The 13,766-nt window shown below is 41.7% G+C and overlaps 1 protein-coding gene across 3 annotated transcripts; it reads left to right on the top strand.

Annotated features, from left to right (window-relative positions):
* The first annotated feature begins 3,630 nt into the window (after nucleotides 1-3,630).
* On the top strand, nucleotides 3,631-12,597 carry LOC120032499 (SWI/SNF-related matrix-associated actin-dependent regulator of chromatin subfamily E member 1-like). 3 transcript variants are annotated; one of them, XM_038978606.1, is made up of 11 exons: nucleotides 3,633-4,019; nucleotides 4,765-4,815; nucleotides 5,188-5,240; nucleotides 5,738-5,842; nucleotides 6,745-6,825; nucleotides 7,148-7,279; nucleotides 7,499-7,670; nucleotides 9,680-9,852; nucleotides 10,046-10,147; nucleotides 10,775-11,015; nucleotides 11,235-12,597. In XM_038978606.1, exons 2-11 carry the CDS (start codon nucleotides 4,809-4,811, stop codon nucleotides 11,456-11,458), a joined length of 1,290 nt encoding a protein of 429 aa, XP_038834534.1. In that variant the 5' UTR covers nucleotides 3,633-4,019; nucleotides 4,765-4,808; the 3' UTR covers nucleotides 11,459-12,597. The 3 variants fall into 3 exon arrangements, with proteins under 3 accessions (XP_038834536.1, XP_038834534.1, XP_038834535.1); XM_038978607.1 differs by having other exon boundaries at nucleotides 3,640-3,703; XM_038978608.1 differs by lacking the exon at nucleotides 7,148-7,279 and having other exon boundaries at nucleotides 3,631-4,815.
* The last annotated feature ends 1,169 nt before the right edge of the window (nucleotides 12,598-13,766 follow it).

The raw sequence follows: 13,766 nt of genomic DNA, 5'->3' as shown, positions 1-13,766 counted from the left end.
TGCTTGATTTAAAATGGGATTGGCCTTTTCCAGCCTGCAGGCATCCAGAATCCCAGGGCTGTGCCAAGGAGGCCTCGGGGTGTGTCAGTTAAGCCCTTACATCTGGCATTTAGTCTAGGGGTCATCCATCTCTGCACACCTCTGTCCAGTACATGAACAATAGGCTATATGAAATATTTACGGAATACAATGGAGTACTGCATGACAGGTGCCACACATCAAGTAAGTGATGCAGTGATGGAGGTCAATGTACGCAAGCTGGCCTATCCATAGATATCAAACAGTGCTATCTCAATGGGCCTATCTGCAGCTAGCTAGCAATTACAGAGGCTGTCTAGAGCGTGTTTCTTCATCATGCAGTCATAAAGTCCTCTTCTCTTCTAGCCATAAGAAGTTGTCACTAGCCACACATGCTACAATCATGCAAAGTCACTACATTAGTCCATGAAACAGTCAGGCGGTTAACTATAGTAATGCTCCCACTGATATCCGTGTATTTACTTGTACGTTTTATTTCATCAATGTCGTATAAAAACTTGGAGATATTTGTGTGACAACTAGACAGTATTTGTGGTCAGTCACACATTTAGGCCATTCTAAGATCGTCCCCCTCATCTGGGAGTTTGTATCTCTGTTTCCTTCTAAAAACAATCCCCCAAAAAGCACAGGGGGAAAAACAGGGGGGGTTGGCACAATGAGTGTATAGCACCACTATAAACTACACAATACTGCCAACAAGCAGTCTCTTGGTTAGAAAGAAATCCTGTATATAGAAGCATATTCATACAAACATGAGAGCAGCAGCACTGGCGTCTTGGCACTTCAGCCCCAGCTCTGCTACACCTGCACTGCTACACCTGGCTATCAGCGGAGCCTTTTCTGGCAGCGAAACAGTTCATTCAGCCTCATTTTCTGCCTTTAAAAAAACATAGCTGATATGGCTGACTTGCTTAAACAAATGTGGTTTCTAATGACAATTGAGATGTACAAACTACGGCACAAGGGGACAACAAGCGGGTAAGAGGCAATCCGTAATTTCAATTAAGACATTAATGAGCGAGCTAGGATGGACGTAGTCAATATAACTATTTGTTTAGCACTTTTGAAATGTACAGCGACAGAATTCAGAAAATGGGCTGTTCTTACAGTGTTCTCCCAGTCCACCAAGTCAGAACTGTAGGATAAATAAATGGGTCATGAAAGCAGACAATGAAACTCATAATTCAATGATTATATTTCTCTAAAACACGTTATAGGCTACATGTGCACCACCAAGTTAGAACAGTAGGCAAAATTAAGAGGGGTAAATAGACCAAATTACTAGGGTGAGGCACATGGGCTACTAACAGCTTACTACACAACATACACTTAGAATTACTTTCTTAGCTACAGTATACATATCTCCCTGGCATATTACATAATTAATGCAGCAGCATACAAAAACATTTTGGACTCACCTTGTTGTGCTGTGCTCACTTGAACAGGAAGGTGGCACGGCGGACCTTCATGGGCAAATTTTGTCATCAAAGTCTGGCATTCTCTGGATTTATGGTGCTTTTAAGACAACTGGGAACTCAGAAAAAAACTAAGTTGAATCATGATGACGTCATTGATCTTCAGGTCGTAACTCTAGAAAAAGGCCAGATTTACAATTACGAGTTGGAGGACCATTCAAAACATATTTCCCAGTCATTTTTTCCAGAATTCCCAGTTGTCTTGAACTCACTGAAGTCAAGATATCACAGTTCTGAGTTAACAGTTGTTTTGAGCGTGACAAAATCACGCTTCATTGACAGCATGGCCAATGTTGAATGTTTATCATTTTAAACTTGGAAATAAGACCCATAATCCCAGATTTGGGACAACACAGCCACTCCACTGAATTGCAAGCTAGTGATTGCTTTGCAATGCTTGCAGTTAGCCACCGTTACTGATTCCTTCCAAACCACTCATCGTTGAATTTGCGATTTCCAACTGGTTGTGTAATGTTTATGTCCAATGGCCGATGAGTACCGATACGTTTTATCTACAGTACTGTTCAAAAGTTTGGGGTCACTTAGAAATGTCCTTGTTTTTGAAAGAAAAACACATTGTTTGTCCATTTAAAATAACATCAAATTGATCAGAAATACAGTGTAGACATTGTTAATGTTGTAAATGACTATTGTAGCTGGAAACTGCTTATTTTTAATGGAATATCTACATAGGCGTGCAGTGGCCCATTATCAGCAACCATCACTCTTGTGATGATCTCATCTTCCAATGGCACGTTGGGTTAGCTAATCCAAGTTTATCATTTTAAAAGGCTAATTGATCATTAGAAAACCCTTTTGCAATTATGTTAGCACAGCTGAAAACTGTTGTTCTGATTAAAGATGCAATACAACTTTCTTTAGACTAGTTGAGTATCTGTAGCATCAGCATTTTTGGGTTCGATTACAGGCTCAAAATGGCCAGAAACAAAGAACTTTCTTCTGAAACTCATCAGTCTATTCTTGTTCTGAGAAATGTAGGCTATTCCGTGCGAGAAATTGTCTAGAAACTGAAGATCTCGTACAGCGCTGTGTACTACTCCCTTCACAGAACAGCGCAAACTGTCTCTAACCAGAATAGAAGGAGGAGTGGGAAGCCCCGGTGCACAACTGAGCAAGATGACAAGTACATTAGAGTGTCTAGTTTGAGAAACAGACGCCTCACATGTCCTCAACTGGCAGCTTCATTAAATAGTACCCATAAAACACCAGTCTCAACGTCAACAGTGTAGAGGTGACTCCGGGATGCTGGCCTTCAAGGCAGAGTTCCTCTGTCTGGTGTCTGTGTTCTTTTGCCCATCTTTTCTTTTTCTTGGCCAGTCTGAGATATGGCTTTTTCTTTGCAACATCGGCCCTCAATGACGGATCGCCACTGCTAACAAAATAGGAAATATGAATAGACCAGCCTTGGCTTTTCTGAAAACCCTTTTTGTTAGTGAAGCAGAATGTATATAGCTAAGTTTCATGCTTGGGTGACGTAAGCAATATTTTTGTCATTTTTATTATATGGAATTTGAAGCTAAGGATAATAGCTCTTGGCAAGCCATGCAATATGAAAATGTATGGTTAGAATGAATGAGCAAGATTCATTCTTCTGCCATAAGCAGCAGCAGCTCAACCTTGGATCAGTGCACCAATGACAAGACCTGTCATCATGTAACTGCAGCAGCATAGTTCAATTAGTGCAGTTTATATCGGTTATGTATAAATTATAAATTGTTAATGAATTCTTGCAATGTCCTCCTTATTGTATGTTCATGTTCATCACTGATTCATTCATACTGTAGTTCACTATAGTGAAACCGTGTATTCAGAATATTTGATTCCAAATCAGTAATTGGTTAATTATGAAGTTGATAGTCTGAAATTCAGTATTATATTGCAAAATCATCACAAATGTGTATTCATTACGTAGCAATTATTTTGTAATATATTGATTGAAAAATTTTAGCAATGAAATTAGGTGATTCAATTTAGAGTAGGCTAGCCTTGGGGTGTAATGCAAACATAATGCTCTTAACAGAGGAGAAAGGAATAGTTCTGGAAAATTCTACTGAAATCTGTGTGGACCCCATATATATATATATATAAATATTTCATTCTGAGGACTGTTTCTGCTAGCTAAACCTGATTCTAGCCACACACACTGGTGGGGGACAAAGGATTTTGGGGTGAGTTTGCTGGCCATTACTTTCACTTGCTTGCTATGTGAACTAACCAAAATATGAAAAGCAATAGTATTCATTAATTGATTTATGTTGAATAGTCTTTCAATTGTATGTCAAGAATTTTTGTAAAATGCCACTTTTGTTTGAATAACAGATTTACAGATAAATGCAAGGTGATGGTGTGACTATATTGTGACAGCTCTAGCTAGCAAATAGCTTATTCATATACAGCGTAGGAGGTAGTGGCTATCAAGCTAGCATGGTGCTTGCTAAATTCTCTGATCCAAGGTTTTCCATTGCAAAATCCACATCCAAAACGGTTCGGGTATAGTCACTGTTAATCTGCTGTTTTAACGCCTCAAATCAAAATTGAAATGTTTCAGAGACAGCTAGATAGCTAACGTTAGCTTGATTTAACCTGAATGCTTAGTGGCTAGCTAATGCTAGCTACCTGACAACGTATGCGGAGTATCAAATACAATATTCTGTATTTTAGCTTTTGTTAAATAATTTAAACTGCAGATTATTCTCCAAAAGTTACCAAGCTAACTGATTGTGTTATCTACGTTTGCATGCTAATCATCTGCTGATCAGATGGTCCAAGTTAGCCAGCTGGCTAGCTATAGCTAGTAGCTGCATATACTAAGCAAGTAACGTTAGTTAGCTCAACGTTACTAGCCTCGCTAGCTAGCACAGCTGGGTGTCAGCCAACTACGCAAGATGACAGAGCTTTATTTTCCAGCAAATGCATTTCCATTTATCTGATTTATTTGCGCATGTGCAATTATAAGCAAATGCCATTCCAAATAGTGTAAGCGATGTTTTTGGACGCGAACAGCTTGCTAGTCGTCACATCAACCCCCTGTCATGTTCATGCCTGTCCACTGACACTGTTGTGATGTTGCACATACGTCGTCTGACATCATTTTGGCACCAACATCTCTTTTGTCCTCCGTCTCAAGCTACTTACTTTCATTCCTATTCAATTTTTAAAGTACTGTAATAACAAATGAAGTTAATGAAACACCTAAATGCTTTCGACCATTATAATGTGTTTATTACAGACCCAATGACTGGAATAAATTGATAGAATTCTTCCTCTGCCAAGATGTCAAGTAAGAAATTGTTTGCAATTATACAAGTTTAGCCATCAGATAATGCAAATATGAGTACTTCTGTTTGGTCTCTGATAAAGCTGGGCAACTATGGCTACAAAAATGTGAATTTACAAATGTATATGTTATCACAATAAAATTGTCACAATAAAATTGTGTTTCAGCATGAAATATTAACTTCTGGTAGCCTATATGATTTCCTAGTATTATAATTGATAGGTTAATAATTAGCCGTCATGTATTTGCTGAGAGATAAATAGAAAATCACACAATTCAGATCTACCTTGATGGGATTGATTTAATCAACATTGAGAGATGTAAAAGGCAGCTTTTTGCCTCAATTTTAAAATCTCACCTTTTCTTTCAAAACAGAAAGAGAAAGAGAAAGGCCATATGCCCCTCCCCCTCCCCCAGCCCCTACAACAGTAAGTATTTCTGATGGCACATGGGAAGCAATTTGCAATTTGGAAAGGGATGTCCCTTAATAACATTCATGCCGGCTATTATCGTTCAATGTTAACTTGCTACTGTCCACATTTTTGGGGGATAACTTGTTTTTAAAAGTGGAATCCATTTGGCCATTTAATACGGTATACCCTGCAGATAGTCCTGTTACCACAGTAGAATTGGTCAATGCAATAGGCTTTGCAGTCTCAGATAATAAGCTCCACTCCCTAAGAGGTACCATATACAACATACTGTAGAGTGTAGACTATACATTATTTTCATTATAAACAACACTAATGTATAGATAACATTGCTGTCTTGATTATCCTTCTTGTTGCTTTAGGATGAGTGCAAGTCTTTTTACAGCTTTTCAACATTCATGTTTTCACCAGTTTTTCATTGATTTTGTCATCGGGTTACCCAATTATTTTATGTTATTTCTCATCTGTGTTTCTGTCTCATTTGTTTCCATCAGCAATTGCCCAACACCCCCGGGTTTGTGGGGTACAACCCCTACAGTCATCTGGCTTACAACAACTACAGGCTGGGAGGGACAACAAGCAACAACAGTCGGGCAACGGTAGGAATAATGACGTAGAGAAAACACCGGGATAAAACGCGAGACACAGAAGGAAACTAACATCAATATTTAAAATAACTATCTAGTTTGATTGAAACAGCCTCATCTAGCTTGCTTTGTAAAACTCAGTAGTAACGTATATGCAGATATGAGCTATAACAGCTCTTGACAACTTTGCTCTTTGACTTTGTTTAGAAATAGTACTTTTTCCAGGGCTTATAAGAGCAGACATTCTTGAACAGACAGACAGTATGATTCGTCTAACCCATTCCATTACCAAGGCTTTCTGAGATGTATGCCATCCCAACGTTCCTCTGCTGCCTTCATCATACTAGTGCAGACTGGCCAAGTGTCCATCTGTGTGTATTCAAAATCGCTCGATCATGCCCTTCAAAGTCTGCATTGCTGACAGCCATGCTAAGTAACCCATGCCATCAGCGTTGCCATGGCATTATAGACCCAATGCTTGGCATGGGTTTCGGCTGCTACGGGAATAATTCAGTCGCTGCATGCAAGCTGTGGTTGGCACTCGGATTCTGATAATGGCATTATGTCACGCAGTGTGCAAATCTCAGCTTTAGCGAGGTTTTGTATTTTCTTCCATCAGCGTTACTCAATCATAGTCTCTGTGTGACTTCTGTACACTGGCTGGGCTCAAACAGGCTTGAATTAAATGAAGGTGATTGAACTGATGGTTTTGTAGTTTGATGCGTCTTTGTTGGGATTTTTTACAAATACTTTGTTGAAGGTTGGAGGATCAACTATGTGGGTGCGTATTCACCTGCAGGGTGGTTTTCAGTCGAAACTTTGCTTCGTGTAAAATTGTATGACTAGACATTTTTAGCACCAGCTGGTGTCCAAACTTTGACTTTGAATCTTATAAGTGCCTTTTTATTTCCCAGAATTCTTCAGGAATAAACATTCCAAAGCCACCCAAGCCGCCAGACAAACCGTTGATGCCATACATGCGATATAGTCGCAAGGTAAGTTGTCTACACGTAACATTACTTACACCCAAACTGCTCCATCGTGCGCACCATTGCAAGACATATTAAAATACTGTACTATACCCTTATAACACTCAGCACTTTAGCCAGGGTTAGGGACGAGCACTCTTTAATGTACACTACACATCGTCTACCCCATGTGTCCATGCAGGTAGGTGTGATCTGTGAAACTAGACATACAGCAGCCTAGCCATTAAGAGCACTACAGACAGACTGTGGGATATCTCCCTGGAGAGTTTAAACACGGCCTCCATAGGTTTGTGGAGATAATGAGCCCCTGTCTGGTTCTCATCACCAGGTTTGGGATCAAGTAAAAGCCTCCAATCCTGATCTGAAACTATGGGAAATTGGGAAGATAATCGGTGGCATGTGGAGGGACCTCACTGATGAGGAGAAACAGGATTACTTGAATGATTACGAAGCAGAGAAGGTTGGTTTGTTTTTACCGGGGTGTTTATTTACGGGGTTGTTATGGGTGACCAGTAACAAGTGTCTCCAACAGTTGTCAGAAGGGTCCCTCCAGTCATCATTCCTTCCTTTGTAAAAATACTGAGTAACTTTTCTTCAATGTTGAATAGTTTGTTTTTGCATTGCAGGGGCACGTGTCAAAGGTCTCTCCCTTTGTCACATCTTTGTCTCTCCTCTACAGATTGAGTACAATGAGAGCATGAAGGCCTACCACAACTCTCCAGCCTACCTGGCTTACGTCAACGCTAAGAGCCGCGCCGAGGCCGCTCTGGAGGAGGAGAGCCGACAGCGCCAGTCTCGTCTCGACAAGGGCGAGCCGTACATGAGTATCCAGCCAGCAGACGACCCAGATGGTAAGACGCTCTCAGCACTACTAGTATTACCATGTCAGTCACACTCTGGTTCCCACACCATGTTTCAGCAACTGTGACAATACCTTGTCAATTTCTATCCCTACACTACCTCTTTGTGTTTGTCACACTTGCTACTTGACCTTATAGGCCCCACTCCATTTCAGCTCTGTCGTATAAGTCTGGGCCCTGTATTTGAGATCAATGGCTTCACTGAGTTCCAGTAAGAAACAAGGCAACACCACATCACATAGAAACATACATCAAAACTGGACTTCTGAATTACACCCTACAGGAAATGATGCTTGTCTCGTATCGAGCTGGATAATGGTATACAGGAAATGCATAAAAAAATCGCGTGGTAGCTGGAACCACCCAAGATATAAAAATGTGATGGTTAGTGTCCCTATGGGTTAATTTCTCAACAAGCTGACTACATTGATGACTTCAAAAAGATTTGCCACATCAGTTGCTTTATAGATGCAGAGAATGGGGAGAGTCTGAACAAATTGTTCTGTTGGTTTTGGAGAAAAAGCACCCCAAAATGGAACAAGGCGTTGGAGATGGAACGTTGGATGGAGATGATGATCATTTTCGAATGACGTCTTTCTCCGCCATAAAATGTACGATGTTAATATGAAGCCACAATTGTATTTCTCGCTCCCAAATGCACAGACAAATGCACCATCTTGCCCCCATTGCTATTTTCAAAGGGTAGCATCCTTCACAGACTTCAAATGAAATGGGTTTTTGACTACAGCAATAAATCACTTAATTTATTTCATCACTGCAGTATTTTGATTTTTTTGTCAATTGAATGACTTTTGGCCCAACGTGGAATGAATGAATTCTCCATGTGTTCAATAAGAAGTTGACCTCATTTAAGCGACAATTTCTTCTCCTACATTTATGACTTACTTTGATGTTAGTGTTATAGAGGACAGCTTCATTTGACCCTGGATTTAAAAGAAAAGTGTCATGTACTTAGAGCTTGGATGTTCACTTAGTTTCGCAATATCCTCTAGTTTTTCTGGGAAATAATAAGAGCCCGAGCGCCAGTAAAATCCACCAAGACGTTTCTGGAGTAAACGAGTAAGGTTATTGAGAGGTAGAGAGAGAGAAAGATGTATCTCTTTATCTCTCTACCCACACATGGATATCAAATCAAATCAAATGTATTTATATAGCCCTTCTTACATCAGCTGATATCTCAAAGTGCTGTACAGAAACCCAGCCTAAAACCCCAAAAAGCAACCAATGCAGGTGTAGAAGCACGGTGGCTAGGAAAAACTCCCTAGAAAGGCCAAAACCTAGGAAGAAACCTAGAGAGGAACCAGGCTATGAGGGGTGGCCAGTCCTCTTCTGGCTGTGCCGGGTGGAGATTATAACAGAACATGGCCAAGATGTTCAAATGTTCATAAATGACCAGCATGGTCAAATAATAATAATCACAGTAGTTGTCGAGGGTGCAACAAGTCAGCACCTCAGGAGTAAATGTCAGTTGGCTTTTCATAGCCGATCATTAAGAGTATCTCTACCGCTCCTGCTGTCTCTAGAGAGTTGAAAACAGCAGGTCTGGGACAGGTAGCACGTCCGGTGAACAGGTCAGGGTTCCATAGCCACAGGCAGAACAATATCAATACCATTCACTACAACAATGTTGAAACTTCCTTTGCAAATGTGTATATTCAAGTATATTCAAGTATATTCATGTATAATCAAGTATATTCAAGTATATTCATGTATATTCAAGTATATTCATGCAACAAACATGTAAACAGCCAAATATGCAGACATTTCCGACTGAAATAAATGATTCAACCAAACGTAGGTATGTCAATGTTAAGCTATGTCCAATTAAGATATGCCAGATCAGATTTATTTCCTGAAGCCTACCACATCTACACTTGTTGGGTGGGAACTCTCCGCTCTTTACCCATTGACAGTTGTATTCGTTGAGCCCTGATAGACACACAGCCCCCGCCACATGCCTTTTCCATTCTCTCTCCCAGATTACGACGACGGATTCTCCATGAAGCACTCGGCTGCCGCCCGTTTCCAGCGCAACCACCGGCTGATCAGCGAGATCCTGAGCGAGAGCGTGGTCCCCGACGTGCGCTCCGTCGTCACTACCGCCCGCATGCAGGTCTTGAAACGGCAGGTCCAGTCTCTTATGGTGCACCAGGTACGCTGGTGTCTGTCAGTCTTCAGTCAGTCTTCTATCAGTCTTCCTAGATACATATAGATACCCAGTCATGGCCTTGTTGTCATGGTAACCGGGATATCAGATCCTTTCTCCTTATTTGATACTTGAGTAGTAATTAAACACTGGTAATCAGTCAGGTAAATTGGCAGGTCTCTGTGTGTCTGGTCCACAGAGGAAGCTGGAGGCGGAGCTACTTCAGATTGAAGACCGTCACCAGGACAAGAAAAGGAAATTCATCGATGCCACAGAGTCTTTCAACAGCGAGCTGAAAAGGGTATGGGATCATTATCCGGGAACTTGTACGCAAAATCTATTGTGTTGCACATAGTAAGTATTACAGCGTTGACCTCAGGCTATGTGGAATGGGACAGTTCTGCATTGTAGAGATCCGCAGCTGCTGACTTTATCATTGTGTCCTGGCTAACATGCGGCGTCATCACTTAGAATCTGAAGACTGACTCGGTGCAGTTCTGAATCCATATGCTGCACTGTGTAGTCCATACCCCAGGTGGCGCCATTTACTTCCTCTATGCTTCACAATGGGCAACTCAATGAAATAAAATGATTGAAAGGGGGATACCTAGTCAGTTGTACAACTGAATGCATTCAAATGAAATGTGTCTTCCGCATTTAACCCAACCCCTCTGAATTAGAGAGGTGCGGAGGGCTGCCTTAATCGACATCCACGGCGCCCAGGGAACAGTGGGTTAACTGCCTTGCAATGTAGTATCATTGTAGAGGAAACAGGAACTGTGCCAAATCTGATCAAGGTGTCAACATTGTACTCTCTACTCACTGTCCATGTTACTAATCACAGTTGCACACGTGTGAGATTGATTGCAAGATTAATAGCATTAATCCCCCGGTGGGGAGACTCAACATGTTGCCACTCTGTGCCCAGCTGTGTTGTATGAAAGTGGAGGTGGACATGGAGAAGATATCTGCAGAGGTCGCTGCGGCAGAGGATGCATCACGCAGGCGTATGTCGGAGCGGGAGAAGGAGGCGTCCACGTCCTCTAGCCTGGAGGAGGAGGAGAAACCAGTTGGCCCGTCAAATGGCAGCAAGAGCCAACAGGTGTCTGTCAGTGACAGCAGCAACAAGGAGAGAGAGGAGACGGAACCCAGCCCCATGGATACTGGTGGTGAGGCCCAACAGTATTAATCACTAAACCGTATGGTATTTGAATGTATGGTTCTGGTCAGGTTCTGGTCAGGTCCCCTGAGTTAGGTATATGGGGAGATGCTTCTCTTGAAGAGATTGTCTGCTGAGCACATTTTACAATGTTATTTTCACGTTTGAAATTACATTGGTCCAAACGTGTTTGGTGTCCCCTTAATATTTCCTGCTTTCTTGGTTACAGAGAAGTCAAAGGCCTCGGAGGAGTCGACGGCTCGTCCTGCCAGTGAGGTTGAGGAGGGGGCGCCGTCGGAGGACAAGGAGAGTGTTCCGGAAGGGGTGATGGAGGACGGCACCAGTGACAGTAACACAGGGTCGGAGACCACCTCTGCTGTGACGGAGGACGCCCCGCCCAGCGAGCCAGCAGCCTCAGAGGGGCCGAGCAGGGCACGCCCTACCGCCCACTGAAGAGTCGACCTTTGACCTTAGGGCCGAGAAATGTCCATGATGCATCATTCCATCTCTACAGTCACACTCTGATGATAACACATTGTACATTAGTATCTATGTGAACCCAAGTCGTGTTTAGATGGGTTTTTATTTCCGATGGGAAGTTTGATGCAATTGTTTGAATCTTCAGAGCTCTGTTGGCAGGGTCAAAATAGACCTGCTGTCAATTTGCGAAGCGCTTCAAGTCCACAAAGCAAAGCAATTGTCCCAACTAAAGTGAATGACATCTAAATTGAGTCACAATTCATACAGTGAATTCACCGTATTTCTATCACAGACCGCAGTGCCAGTCGATAGCAACCAGCCATCACCTGTCAATATATCCAAACATATCTCTTGTCTTATTCTATGGTACTATATCTGGCAGACACTATGGTACTATATCTGGCAGACACTATGGTACTATATCTGGCAGACACTATAGTACTATATCTGTCAGACACCATTAATCTTACTGATTGAGGCTGGTTGTAAAAACTGTCGCAAAAAAATAAGTTGTTCAATGTTTAATTACTTGTTCTTTGGAGTGTAATGTTATTGTTGCTTTCAATGTTATTTTTGCATGATGTCGCAACTCCTCAAATGGAAGAGTTTGCTTAGTAACGGAAGGGGTGGGGTGACTCGATATTTTTTCATGTTTACTCTAAGTATCAGTATTAAGTGACAGTATTGTCTCAGGAGTTAATAGAAATAAGTAATTGTTTTCATTATTTATTATTATTCTTGTGCGTTGTGAGTCCTGGGCCCAGTCCATCCATCCACCAACCTGTTGTACGCTACGAGTTCATCCATGCTGTACAGTTCTACCAGTCAGTGTTCCAAAGTCTGCTAGCTCTCAATCAAATCAAAAGCTGTATGCTTAGAACAACCTTTCAGTGTTATGTTATTATGACCGGTAGTACAATGTTCAACCCAGAACAAACTCTTAAATGTTCATATGCAATGTAAGAAGCAGTGTTACAAGGTTTGCGTGAATGTGAGTGGTTTTTCATCTCATCCTTAAGCTACTTGGAAGAGCAGAGTGAGTCATCAACATACTGTCTTAAAAATCGATTTTGTTTGCCATATTTCTACCAATAAACTTTTCTACCCTGACATGAAGTTGTTGATGGTTTGTTTTCAATGTCTCACGCGTTGCGTATAGAAAGGTAATCATTTAAGGTGGCGTGTTTGTTCATATTAACAGTTATTCCCACACTCAGGCTGAGGTGACAGAGGATCATTCCATTTTGGAATTCAAATCAAATGTATTTGTCACATACACGTGTTTAGCAGATGTTATTGCGGGTGTAGCGAAATGCTTGTGTTTTCAGCTCTGACAGTGCAGTAATATCTAACAGTAATATCTAACAATTTCACAACAATACACACAAATCTAAAGTAAAGGAATGGAATTAAGAATATATAAATATTTGGGCGAGCAATGTCAGAGCGGCATAAACTAAGATACAGTAGAATAGGATAGAGTACAGTATATACATATGAGTAATGCAAAATATGTAAACATTATTAAAGTGACAAGTGTTCAATTATTAAAGTCTATGTATATAGGGCAGCAGCCTCTAATGTGCTAGTAATGGCTATTTAACAGTCTTTAACAGTCTGATGGCTTTGGGATAGAAGCTGTTTTTCAGTCTCTCGGTCCCAGCTTCGATGCACCTGTACTGACCTCGCCTTCTGGATGATAGCGGGGAAAACAGGCAGTGGTTCGGGTGGTTGTTGTCCTTGATGATCTTATTGGCCTTCCTGTGACATCGGGTGCTGTAGGTGTCCTGGAGGGCAGGTAGTTTGGCCCTGTGATGCGTTGGGAAGACCGCACCACCCTCTTTAGAGCCCTGTGGTTGCACCTTCTTCACCACACTGTCTGTGTGGGTGGACCATTTCAGTTTGTCAGTGATGTGTACGCAGAGGAACTTGAAGTCCAGGACACAGTTGCACAGGGCGGGGTTCAGACCCAGGGCCCCGGGCTTGATGATGAGGTTGGAGGGTACTATGGTGTTGAATGCTGAGCTATAGTCAATGAACAGCATTCTTACATAGGTATTCCTCTTGTCAGATGGGAGAGGGCAGTGTGCAGTGCGATGTCGATTGCATCGTCTGTGGATCTATTGGGCTGGTATGCAAATTGAAGTGGGTCTAGGGTGTCAGGTAAGGTAGAGGTGATATGATCCGTGACCAGTCTCTCAAAGCACTTCACGATGACAGAAGTGAGTGCTACAGGGCGATAGTCATTTAGTTCAATTACCTTTACTTTCTTGAGTACAGG

Source organism: Salvelinus namaycush, chromosome 39, assembly GCF_016432855.1.
Source record: "Salvelinus namaycush isolate Seneca chromosome 39, SaNama_1.0, whole genome shotgun sequence".
Classification (NCBI taxonomy): Eukaryota; Metazoa; Chordata; class Actinopteri; order Salmoniformes; family Salmonidae; genus Salvelinus; species Salvelinus namaycush.
This window is presented reverse-complemented; position numbering and strand designations above follow the sequence as displayed.